The 11,867-nt window shown below is 46.0% G+C and overlaps 6 protein-coding genes and 1 non-coding gene across 7 annotated transcripts; 1 reads left to right on the top strand and 6 right to left on the bottom strand. All coding sequences in view use genetic code 12, as the record gives it.

Annotated features, from left to right (window-relative positions):
- Positions 1-81: 81 nt before the first annotated feature.
- On the bottom strand, positions 82-555 carry CJI96_0001149 (ADP-ribose 1''-phosphate phosphatase; the record flags this gene model as incomplete). Its single annotated transcript, XM_029032504.2, has 1 exon — positions 82-555. One exon carries the CDS (start codon positions 553-555, stop codon positions 82-84), a length of 474 nt encoding a protein of 157 aa, XP_028892819.1.
- A 388-nt stretch (positions 556-943) lies between these two features.
- On the bottom strand, positions 944-2,059 carry CJI96_0001148 (uncharacterized protein; the record flags this gene model as incomplete). The annotated part of the gene is made up of 1 exon (XM_029032503.2): positions 944-2,059. One exon carries the CDS (start codon positions 2,057-2,059, stop codon positions 944-946), a length of 1,116 nt encoding a protein of 371 aa, XP_028892818.2.
- A 646-nt stretch (positions 2,060-2,705) lies between these two features.
- PUS4 (pseudouridine synthase) lies at positions 2,706-3,965 on the bottom strand (the record flags this gene model as incomplete). The annotated part of the gene is made up of 1 exon (XM_029032502.2): positions 2,706-3,965. One exon carries the CDS (start codon positions 3,963-3,965, stop codon positions 2,706-2,708), a length of 1,260 nt encoding a protein of 419 aa, XP_028892817.2.
- A 517-nt stretch (positions 3,966-4,482) lies between these two features.
- CJI96_0001146 (uncharacterized protein) lies at positions 4,483-5,184 on the bottom strand (the record flags this gene model as incomplete). Its single annotated transcript, XM_029032501.1, has 1 exon — positions 4,483-5,184. One exon carries the CDS (start codon positions 5,182-5,184, stop codon positions 4,483-4,485), a length of 702 nt encoding a protein of 233 aa, XP_028892816.1.
- Positions 5,185-5,246: 62 nt separating this feature from the next.
- Positions 5,247-5,320, bottom strand: CJI96_0001145. Its single transcript has one exon. It is a non-coding gene; the product is annotated as a tRNA-Val (tRNA).
- Positions 5,321-7,972: 2,652 nt separating this feature from the next.
- On the top strand, positions 7,973-10,132 carry CJI96_0001144 (uncharacterized protein; the record flags this gene model as incomplete). Its single annotated transcript, XM_029032500.2, has 1 exon — positions 7,973-10,132. The coding sequence occupies one exon, from the start codon at positions 7,973-7,975 to the stop codon at positions 10,130-10,132; it is 2,160 nt and encodes a 719-aa protein (XP_028892815.2).
- Positions 10,133-10,468: 336 nt separating this feature from the next.
- Positions 10,469-11,254, bottom strand: CYC3 (holocytochrome c synthase CYC3; the record flags this gene model as incomplete). The annotated part of the gene is made up of 1 exon (XM_029032499.2): positions 10,469-11,254. One exon carries the CDS (start codon positions 11,252-11,254, stop codon positions 10,469-10,471), a length of 786 nt encoding a protein of 261 aa, XP_028892814.2.
- Between the last annotated feature and the right edge of the window lie 613 nt (positions 11,255-11,867).

Below are 11,867 nucleotides of genomic sequence, written 5' to 3'. Positions count from 1 at the left end.
TTATACAGCCATATAATTATTCTTAGAAATATATAGCGTAATGTTCAATTTGGGTTAGCTCAGTGTAGAAGTGTTCATGCGTTACACAGTATAAACGTTGAACAGTAAGTTTTCAGTTTCCAGTAGCACATTTTCAGTGTGTTCCCAAGGCACATTAAAAATGCCACTGTTGATTTTGGGCATGTTCACCACGACTTTACCCTCCAGATCTCGTTCAACATCGTTCAATTGCAGAAGCTTCTTAGACAAATCCCTTAAGCTCAGCTTCGTGTACTCAACGATCTCACTAGGAGTGTTTTCGAAATTGCTGGTGAACAAGCATGCAATATAACTTTTTTGAGCCTCTTCCACTGGAATGACGTAGGCTGTTCCCAAAAGGTTTGGCCCATTTTCTTTGCAATGAAGAGCATACTCGCTATAAGCATCAGGGTAGCGTTTCCTGAACTGGGCAGCGATTCCACCACCCCACGAACCGTGGGGGTTGCACGCGTGGGCCAAAACAGCAGCTTTCCTCGAACTGTGGCCAAAAAGGTCGCCTTTGATATAATTGATCATGAGAAAGTAGATAGTTCGAAGAGGGACTTGTGACACCAAACTCCGATTTGCAATTTGTGGGGATGGAGGAGTATGGTGCACGGGTGTACTGGGTGCAAAAAGTCAGGGATGAACCTAAAAGCAAGAAAGAAACTCACAGCCACGGAGCCCATGAGGATGAGTAAACAAGTCATTTGATTCAAGACGATGATTGGCTAAAAAGCAAAGTGGACTGCACTTTTCTCGTGATCCCTTATGTAAGAAATGTAGTTGGACGACGTTTAAATGAATGCCTCGTAGAATGTCTAGACCGACTGGATGCAAAGCAACAAAGAATGCTTATCAACTCTCACAAGCTTATATAGCGTAGACATTCAGTCTCTCTTCATGAAATCGCAAGTTGGTGAATTCATGGGCCATACTTGAAGGAAAGAGCTTCTCCAGGGCTCTTGCAATTGACACCGTTGTGTAAGAAGCCCTGCTCGCATCCACAGCCGAATAAGTTATCGACGGCTTGCTCAGGCTTGACTGCTTCAGCATACTGAGTGGATTCTGGAGTGCACTCAAAGAGAAACTGGTTGGACACCACGGTAGCGCCAAAGTCCTTGAACCGGTCGTTCGGTGTCACCATGAAAAATTCGATCTTGTCTCCTTTTTTCAACTTGGCCTCGGGCGAAATGGCCAAAAGATCTGCCTTAACGCCCCAGCCGCCTCCGCCCGCAATCACCTCGTACTTCTTCGCCCCATCCTTCTGGTGCACTTTCACATACACTTTAGTGTCTTTGCTCTTGATGCTCATGAGGTCTTCGTTGTTCTCTAGAAACTTTGCTGCAGGGACAGCATTGATTTTTTTGACAAGGTTACCGGTGCACTCAGTGATGATCAAGTTGTCTCCCTCGCTGAGCGGTGTCCAGCGGTCTATGGATTGTGGAGCACTGAGAGCAGGCTGTAGTTCAGGAAGTTTCACTGTGAGCTCACAGAGCGTTTCGCCCATATTGGGATCCTTGATTTCATCTTGAAGCTCTTTAGGCTGGAAGTAGAATAATGTTGCCAATGTATTGGTAGCAAACGCCGAGTTGGCCAAGGTCAAGTCCACTCGGTTCCCAGGCGACACCTCCATCTTCAACGATGCTTCTATGCTCTTCCAATTCTCTCTAGCAACTCCCTTGGCGGCCCTCTTGTGGTCTTTCTGCAGCAAGTGCACAGAATTCGAAATTTCCATATACTCATCGATCCAAAGCTCCAGAAGACCGTTGCGGACGCCATTGGGCACCACCGAGTCGACTCCAGCAACAACAACCTGCATTTTCGCTATTTGGTACAATGAGATGGCGTTTTCTATCGCCACAGGCAAACTTGTGGGGGTGGCCAAAATCAAGAGGGATTTCGCTTTGAGCGACTGGGGCGGCGAAAGTGTAGTATTTAGATTGGGAGCGACTCTTGTGCGTGCAAAAAAAGACGCCAGAAGAGCATTGGACGTGGAAAGAAAGCGTGCAACGTGGGTTGTGGGACGTCTAAGGAACATGATAGTTGGTAGGTGAATTGAAAAGTGAGATGAGATGTGAGAGTGTGGGGGTGGGGGTGGGGGAGGTGAAGAAGACAAAAAGAATGACACTTTTGGACATCCAAAGCTAGATGAGACAGAAATGGCTATTGTTAATTTCTAGTGCCTTTGATAAGGGTCAATGGGGCCGAAGGTACCCATATATTGGGTAATGGAAATGGTTGCGAAAAGAGAGGAATGAGAGCTGGAGGAGATGAGTTGTAATACAAGCAAGTTCAATGTGTCTACCGAGATTTGATTCTCTTTCGTTTAGGTAGTGAAGTTGAAACTTTGCATCTCTAGAATCCTAGTCGTGTTTCGTTTTAGCTTTGTGGTGGTTTTATTTCGACAGATGACTGCAACGGCCTGATATTGCTACTACTTCATGTCAAGATCACTATTTGCCTACGTCTTCTAAAATTAAGCGACCACGGGCCTCAACACTTTCAAAATAGTGTCTAAGTACAAGGGTCGAATGCTTACGAAATACTTGGAGTATGTGAAATGATTGCACGCAATTAGCGTAACTTATATGCTAAACCCACTTATTTTAAGATCAAAATCAAGGACCATCTAGAGCTTTTGCTTTCGTGTCCTTTCTTCTATTTACAATTTAATCTTGCCTGAATCAGTCGACTCTCTGCTTCTTCAGCGTGTGCTCTTCAACGCTCTCCTCCGACGCCTCGCCATCTTCAGGTTTACCTTCCTTTTCTGTATCTTCAGTGACTTGGTCATTAGCTTCCCTTACCTGTGCCTCCTCCTTGGCCTTTCGCTCGGCCTCGATCAAGGGGCCAAACTTCTCCTCCACCTTCTTAAACTCCTCTTCGACATTCACTTTCGGTCCGTTCTCCAACACAATCTTCAAAACCGGTCCCCAGATTCTCTCGTCTCTCTCCATGAAATCACTCAATTTGAATGTGTTCACGCCAACCTCCCAATCTGCCTGCTTCGTTCTCTTCAACGCAACCATATGAGCAGACGACTCCACAGCCCTGCCCAAATCGCTGAGTAAACTTCGAATGTACGTGCCTGAGCCCACTGTTGCTGTGGCGCCAAAAACAGGCAATTGATCCCTCGGAGGAGCGTCTTCAGCTAGCATTCTGGGCTTGATCTTGGTCACCTTCTCCGACTCAGGCACGCCCTCGTTGCTCATGAACTCTTCCGAGAACACCAACTCAGAGTCATTGAGCGTCAGGTTCAGCGCTAGCATGCTTGCTAGCGTCTTCCCATCAGAGTCAGTTTCCAACTTCCTCGGCTCAAACAGCAGATCGACGCCAAACTCGTCGTGAATGACAAACTCATGTATCACCACATCTCGAGCTTTGATCGCTCTCGGGAGTGGGAGCCCCTTTCTGGCATACTCATAAAGAGGCATTCCGTCAACCTTCAATGCTGAAAATAATGGAGGAGTTTGTTTGCCCTTTCCTGTGAACTTCTTTGCTGCCTGCTTCAACATCTCCAACGTCACATGCTCAGTTTCTGTTCTCGTCAAAACCTCTCCTTCCAGGTCTCCTGTAGTAGTAGACTGGCCTAACATCGCCTTAGCCTCATATGTCTTCGTGCACTCGTCCAAGTAGTGGTTCAACTGCTTTGTGCCTGTTCCAACGCCAATAATAAGCACTCCCAGCGCCAATGGATCCAAAGTGCCGCCGTGGCCCAATTTTGTGCCGATTCTGTTGACTCTGTTCTGGATCTTGTGCTCTTTCCATTTGGTTCCTGCCTTGAGCTGCTCATACTTCAATTTCTTCGCCTGGGCCAAGTCGTGGGCGAAAACGTCCAGCTTGTCAAAGAGTTTGCCGAGGTTTTTCACCACTTCGTATGACGTCACGCCCACAGGCTTGTCCACTGCAAATATTCCATTCATGTTGCGTGGGAGATATCTGAACATGTAGATTTCGCGATGCCCGATGGGTGGTGATATAGTGTGGAGGAAGAGAGGCAGTAGCACATGGAAAAAATGAGACCTCCAGTTTGAAAAACGGTACTATTCTGTATCTTAGAGATTAAATAACACACTGGGGTGAATTTTATAGTAATTCGGGGACACTAAGGTGGAATTGGCGTACACTGGAAATGGTTGCAAATTAGCGTTATGTGTGTCCTGGGAAGAGTCTACAAACATGTCTTTTACCAAGGATCGATAGAGATATCTATTTCCAGAATGACCGTAAGCCCTTGAATGCGTAACACAATTTATAGCCGCACCAAAGGATGCCTTAGCTAGGGCTCCTTGTTTTGGCCAAAAGATGCTAGGATAGTGGTGCCTTGAAATGCTAGTCTCACACTTGAGACCATTGGCTTTAATGGTCCCCACATGTCTGTCCCGTGTACTTCTTCTACCCAATGCTTCCTTCAGTAGAGTCCAGCCTGCTGGTCATCTACCTAAACTTGCCGATGCTTGCTTTTCAATCCGATGGTTTTGGAATCTGAAAATCCAACAGTAGAAATCCACTCTCTCTCGGCGCTATAAGACGCAATAGAGGATGCCTTTTGCTCAAGAAGGTTTCGTTCAAATGCTCCACATACTCATCCAACTTCTGTACTTGTCTCTTCGTAAAAGGCTCCAGAACTAGCCACCCCCAAACTCTTGAATAGAGAGTGCCTGTCAAGAAGTCAAGCATGTTGTCTACCCATGTCCACTTTGAATTCAAGGAGAAGGCATCTGCTAGAAACGCATTCACCCTCTTCACTATATCTTCCACCTCCAGAGCTGAAAGAAGCAGTGGCACCAATGGCGTTTTTGAGACTGTGCTGAACACTTGCCAATCAAAACTTCCTAAAGTAGGCTGTCCAAGCACTGCTGCTGGTTCTTCACCAGGAGTGTAGAGAGAGAACTGTGGGATCATGTAGGAGTAGTCCTTCTCGTGGAATGCCCGAGGAATTCTTACAATTCGTGTGTCTTTATACAAGGTTGATTCAATTGGAGCGTAGACGTTGGGAAAATGATTCACCACAAGGGACAACTCATGGGGTTGCTCTTTTTCAGAAGGTGATACTTGAGATGCTAGAGTTGACGCTGAGACAGCTTCGTGGGGCACGAGGAACTCGTGGTAGTTGAAGAACGCAGGCGCTTGCTTATCGTTGTATTTGTTGTTAGGATCATTCATAAATTTGTGGTGAAGAAAGCGAGTTTAGTTTTCCTTGGAAACGGCAAAAAGTTAAAAAAGAATGATTTCGCCCAGGATCGAACTGGGGACGTTCTGCGTGTTAAGCAGATGCCATAACCAACTAGACCACGAAACCACTTCGATGGGGAAAAATGTGAGCCCTTTTAATATAAGTAGCAAACTGAAACTTAAAATACTGTGCTATTGAGCATTGCTAGTATGATATCCTTTGCTTTCGATTATGTTTTTCTGTGTAGCCCCAAGTTCGAGCTTTCTCCCGATTTGACCCGAATACGGAAAACAACGATCTTTTAGCTTCATTGTTAGCTTTCAAGTATTGCTGTATAGCATATAAGCATTGAATTCCCTATAAACATGGAGGAAAGATTTTACTAGTGTCCAGGAAGAGGATTTTAGCCTTTTTTATAGTGGACGTCTGAAGTGTACTGTACAAAGATACTCGGGCTTGAATGTGAGTACGTGTCACGAGTTTCTCATGTGATAACACTGCACAGGAAGAGGGTCCAATCAACAGTTTGACTAGGTATTGTACATCATCGCACAGTATGGTCCTAAAATTGGTCAAATTCTTACTTTCTGTCTCGTGTAATGATACACAATCAATTAGGTCAATGGGCCGATGACAATAAATTTTAGACATTCAGAGAGCTTTTCAGGAGAGGCACTTCGCAATTCCTGCTAACACTAGGTCTCTTGTAAAACTAGGGGTCCTTTGTCGATAAGAGGTAATTGTGCATTTTGATCGTTTAAAGAAGGTGCTTTTTCTTGTTCAAACGTCATAAAGAAAATATAAGAATAATAGTAACAACCCTAAGGTTTGAGCAGTGTCAGGACTCGGACCCGTGCACCATGCCTATATAGACATCGAGGATGAAAAATCCTTAACGAAAAGTTAAACCACCTTTTCTTTTCAAAATGTATGTGCCCTCGCATTGCCACACTGATGATACTTGTCCAGATGGACTGCTATTAACCCAGCTCATTTGATATTTTTGTTTGTGATAAGAACTAAAGTTGCTGAGGCATCATCTTGAGGATTATACTAACATGAAGTGGTTGAATTATTTCTGCAATCTGTTTGGGTCTTTTCGGCCTCATCTCAATTATTGTCATCTCTAGTACTAATACTGCTGCTTTTGAACTGAACTGTGTTGCAGTTGCCCTTCTTTCAATCTCTCAACCTCAGCAACAAGATAAGCTTCATGGATGACACTCTGGTAGTGGACTTGACTAATAAGTACTTGTGATGATCAAGTTCTTGCACAGCGGCACTCAAGAAAGTGTGGCTTCGAAGACTGGAGTCTATAAATGCTAGGCTCTTGTTTTAGCTTGTCACAGTCTTACATCAAGATTTACACCTTTCCAAATCACCTTCAAAATCCTGCTTCAGGCTCACTTCTCTTGCATTTACCTTTCGACTAAGTTTGACAAAAGGCTTCACTGTCATGTTTCTTCGACTATGCTTTGGATACCTTGTCCTGCACACAAAGCATCCACTACACTTGCGATGGAGTTTTCATTCTGGATAATTTTTCACACTACATCCTCTCTTCTTACCCATCCACGAACGTATGTCTTCAATTGCTCGCACTACTGATGATCCTTGTCCAGTAGGACTACGCTTAAACCCAGCTCTTTGACTTTATTTTTGTTATATGAAACCAACTAGTTAAACACAGCTGAAGTGCCACTCTATACTAAGACGTGTACTAACATTCAAGATTTCAATGGATCTAAAACACAGTAACAATTTAGCAAACCTTGTGTTCATGCAGTTACTATGAGCTGATCTGTATACTTAAGCTGATTCTCTTCTGAAAATTCTTGTCGTTGTCTCTGGCCAGATAGTCACTAGGCAACAAACCTCACATATGTCAACGAAAAATTCTATTCATTTCAGTAACTCTCTGCTTTATTTCTTAGTTTGCTTCGGTGGTACTACAGTTTGAGTGCTAATACTTTCCAATGAAGTGTTCAGTACCTTGGAAAAATGAAGCCACACGAGCCAAGTATTGATTTGTAATGATTTTCACTTAATGTCTCTCAGAATGTCTTCTCGCGTGAACAAATCTCTTTGATTCTATCTTCACTGTTTAAAATTATTGTTCAGCGTAATGTTTGGCTTTCGTTTTTCGGTTCTGAGATCTCTTAGAATTTGCGAATTCCAACCCATTTTGCACCCAATCGCCTAAAACCTAGAATGAATTCCAGGAGGACAAGCCCAATAGAAAAATAAGTCAAACAATAGAATTCACTGAGGCAGATTACGAGGCATGGGTCTTCCAGCACCGATTCAATTTTTGTGAAATCGCTTGCAGCCGCAGTCATAGGCAAGTCACAATGAGAGAACAGAATCAAATAACTCTAATCTGGGATTTGATGGAAGCATCATATAGCTCTATTGTGCTTTGGAGGAATTAACGAAAAAAAAAAAATAAAAGAGAAGGAGGACAAGATCCCGAAGTGGAACTATCAATCTGAAGAGACCCTTCCCATTCTCACTCTTGTCTACCCACAGCTACTCCACAACATATTGTGAACACAACATGGCCATCAACCAAAAATGACTTCACAACGTTTATAGCACCCGAAATCCTCGAGAAATCCACAAATTTTTCCACAACTCCCACTTCACTACCCATCCTCTCTTCCTCTCCCAACTCAACCCTCCTCTTGAGTGCAGGGCGCACTTTGACAATTTTCACCCATCTCTGGACCCCCCACCAACTTCAAGACCCCCCCAGGAGCTCCACAAAGAGAACTCACCATGTTTCCTGCCAGGGCCCTAGCACGAAGCGCACGTGCTCTGCTTCCGCCTCTCGTTTTGAGGAGAATCGTGGCGTCCCCAGCATTTATATACCCTGTGAGCCAAGCTAGGCTTCAGTCCACCACAGAAACAGCCAAACCCAAGTTCAACAGGCCGCCTATGAACCGGAAACTCAAGGACATCTCGAAACAGGTGCAAATGTCGGCTGAGGCAGCGCTACCGCTGGAGTTGGCCGAGGCAATCGACATTTTGGAGGAGGGTGCCTCTTACCTCAGAGAGGTGCAAAAAGCAGAAGGAATCAGAGACAAACAGCTCTACGCAGCTTTCCAGTCGAGCGTGGCGTTGATTATGGAGAAGGCGGCGCTGGAAAACGCCAATTTGGGTGGCCGTTCCGAGGAGGATGTGTTGGATATGTTGATTCAGTACAGATTGGCTCATGGAGCCAACTTTTTGCAGCTAGCAAAGCAGGTGATCAAGAAGGAAGGTACTGAAAGCTATCCGGCAATATTGCAGCTCTGGCTTAAGTACTTTGAGTACAAGAAAGCAGCCATGGACGAAATGCCTTCGGTTTATGTCGATGCTGAGCTCGACGTATACAAGCAGAAGGGCTACCTGTGGCTGGCGCCTCGCAACTTGGCCTACTTTGCCTTCGTCATGTCTTGTGTCAACGGAGGCGTCGAACCTTCGGCTGAGAACGCCCTCAAGCTTCTTGGCGCAGAAGAGCTTCCATTGGTGCACTATGTCAAGGACACTTTGAGAAAATTGGGCGCCAACGAGCTCATGAAGCAGTTTCCCAGGTTTGAGCGGGCCCATGCTTCCATGAAGGCTGAAGCCATGGACCCTAACGGGAAATATGTTGTGCAGCAAATCGAAAGAGCGGTGGCGGCAGTCAATGCAAGTATCCTTGAAACCTTATACGAGGATATGGTGTCTGCATCGAGCAGAAACGATAAGGCTATCACCGAGGCAACGTTAAACCGTCTTATGCTTGGCTTCATCGAGGTCGGCCGCTACGATAGGGTTTTTGATATCTTCAGAAGCATGCTCTCGGGAGGAATCAAGAAACCCAGCATCAACACCTTTGATCTTGTGTTCAAAGCATTGGGCCATCCAAACAGACTAAAGCCCATGACGGAAAAGGAACGCAAGGAGGTGGGCACCACGGCCGATGCTACGTTGAAAGCTATGCTTGCATCGGGCCAAAAGATGACGGCTAGAACTTTGGCGTATGTGGTTGGATGTTTTGCCAACATCAATAACTTCGAGCGTGTGGATGAGTTGATGAAGGAATACTCGAGGTTCACAACCATCGATGCTACCAAGAATAACATTTTGATTGGCCTCGTGATGAACAACAGAGTTGCTGAGGCCGAAGCCAAGCTCCAAGAATACTTGTCCAAGGACCCTTCCTTCGTGCCTTACACATACACCATGAACTCCTTCTTCTCTTACTACACAAAGAAGCGGAACTTTGAGGAAGCAGAGAAGTTGCTCGAGTTCATGAGGGCAAAGAAAATCCCCGAGGACGTTGCCACCATCACCACGGCCATTGACTACTACTTCAAACTCATCACCTCGCGTGGCCAGGTGCCCGACATTGTGTTTGTGTTGAGCAAGTTGACCAACAAAAATTTCCAATTCACCCAGGGCACTGTCAACACCATCATTGACACCTTGACCAGGACTGGCACCAACTTGGAGGCCGCAAGAACCGTTTACAAGCACTTCACGGCTGAGCAACCCAGATTCAAGTTTTCTCCGGCCATGTCCACCACCATGATTGGCGCCGAGTTGTCGTTTGGGTCCGTATACAATGCTGAGACGCTTTTCGATTTCCACATCAACCAGATCAGAAACGACGCTAGAATGTGGAACTTGATGATCCGAGGGCTCTTGAGACATGACGTAGATCTAGTTGTCAAGTACTTCAACAAGTTCAAGCAGCAAAAGGCTTTTGGCGTGCAGCCGAACTACTTCACGTTCTACTTCATGATGACGCATTTCATCAGAAACGGACTTAAGGAGAAGACTCAATGGGCGCTCGACGAGCTTGCCAAAGCCGACTTGAAGGACTATGGTAACCAGTTACCTGAGATGGTGAACTCGTTGAAGAACGACTTCCAAGTGGACCCTGCGTTGGCTGCAAAGCTTAAGGTGTAAATAGTGTAAATAGAACCAAGAGAGTTAAGAGCTTGACGTCAAGCTTCTCGCTTGAGTGGGAGGTGACGAAATGAACAAAGCTTATAAATACAAGAAAGGTGCCCCAACGGCACAGTCTATACAAATCCACTCAAACAGGGCCAATCTTCGCTGAAGCAGAGCCAAAAATCGTAGCTGAGAACTAACCACTGACTAAGGCAATTAAGAGAGAATCTCAAACTTACCAGATTCCTCGTGATATTCAATCAACAGGCTGCTACGCGCCCTATGCAACTTGTGGCCGTTTCAGTCTCATATGGTCTCACTTCAATTTCGTAATCATCATGACTGCTCGACTCAATCAAAATCCCCCATCGCCTGTTTCCACAACGGACCCCACCAGTGAACAAACCTGTCCTGGGCGTTTTGGAACGAATCCAACGCAGGACGCGTGTCCAACATGAACAGCGGCATCCCCGTCTCCTCGTCGTCTGGAGCACTATAGTAGTCGATGATGTACCTCACCTTATCCCAATCCTGGTCTCTTCCTCTGGATCTGAGCACCGTCCAGTCGTGGCGGTCGAATGGGGGCTGCGTATTGAAAGTGTTGGGGAAAACTTTACCTAGAGCCAAATACATCCGGGCCCTGGGGCTGAGGTCGTGGGGCTTCCCTGTGAACTGGAGCAATCTGGGCTCTATTTTGGTCTGTTCAGTGTACTTCTGCTCCCATTGTAAAATTTGTTGCCACGCTCCCTCGTTCAAAAAATTGTGAACCTCCACCATCAGCTCGACGGCGTCTTCAGGCACTCCTTGTCCTTTGCCCTTTTTGAGCATGGCATTAAGCATTTGTTGCGGCGAAGGGTACTCCCAGAATCCTTGGTCGGCAGACTCGCCTCTTGGAATCAGCGATATGGTTCTTTCTGTGGAGAGAACTATACGCTGTCCCGGAGCTCTCTCAGAAGAGATCGCCATGGGCATGTTGTTCATGGGGTTAAGCACCTCGTCGTCATCGGAGGTCTTGGGTCCCTTTCCGTAGTTGACCGGGCACGCTGCTGGAGCGTCTGATTTCCCGTGATTCACAGGGCACGCAGCAAGGCCCAAAGAAGGTTTGCTTTTGGCCGAATCAGCCCAGAACCATCCCATTTCTAGTGTTGTAGGTAGTTGTTAAGTTGTAAATCAATGTGATGAGATAGGCCGGTCGGTAACGGCACGTGACTTTAGGTCACGCATACGACCACGTGACACTTTCCTCTCAACGAAAAATTAAGGTAAGTTCTTAACCGCCTTGCCAGCAATAATGTGACAGCTGTGTCCAGTCCGTTGGTATTTCCTTAGCCTTCTGGACGCTGAGAACACATCCTTGAGACTTTGAAGCTAAGCAGCACAAGTCGACTTCCGAGGGTACGGTCGCGTGCCTTGATAAGCAAAGACCCGTGCACCGGAGTTCTGAGCCGGACAGTTCCGAGGGCTGATCCCAGGAATCATAATCAACGAATTTAACTTTAGAGAATGTGGAGAAGATTCCAAAGTGTAAGCAAGAGCCCAAGATCGAAGCATCCCTTGACCAACTCCGAAGTCTCCGATGCACCTTGGAAAGTTAATTTTAATGTCATGTAGCAGTTGCAAATCGCAACTTATCAGAAACCCTCTCCTCACGAAGTTACCCCGTTTTCTGGATTCCCCCCAATGCTTAGATCAAAACCATTTGCAAGTGAAAAGGCTAAATCCAATCGAGATCTGGTAGCCGTACAAGAAA

Source organism: Candidozyma auris, chromosome 1 (genome assembly GCF_003013715.1).
Source record: "Candidozyma auris chromosome 1, complete sequence".
NCBI lineage: Eukaryota > Fungi > Ascomycota > Pichiomycetes > Serinales > Metschnikowiaceae > Candidozyma > Candidozyma auris.
Note: the sequence above shows the minus strand (reverse complement) of the source record. Positions and strands in the feature narration are given on the sequence as shown.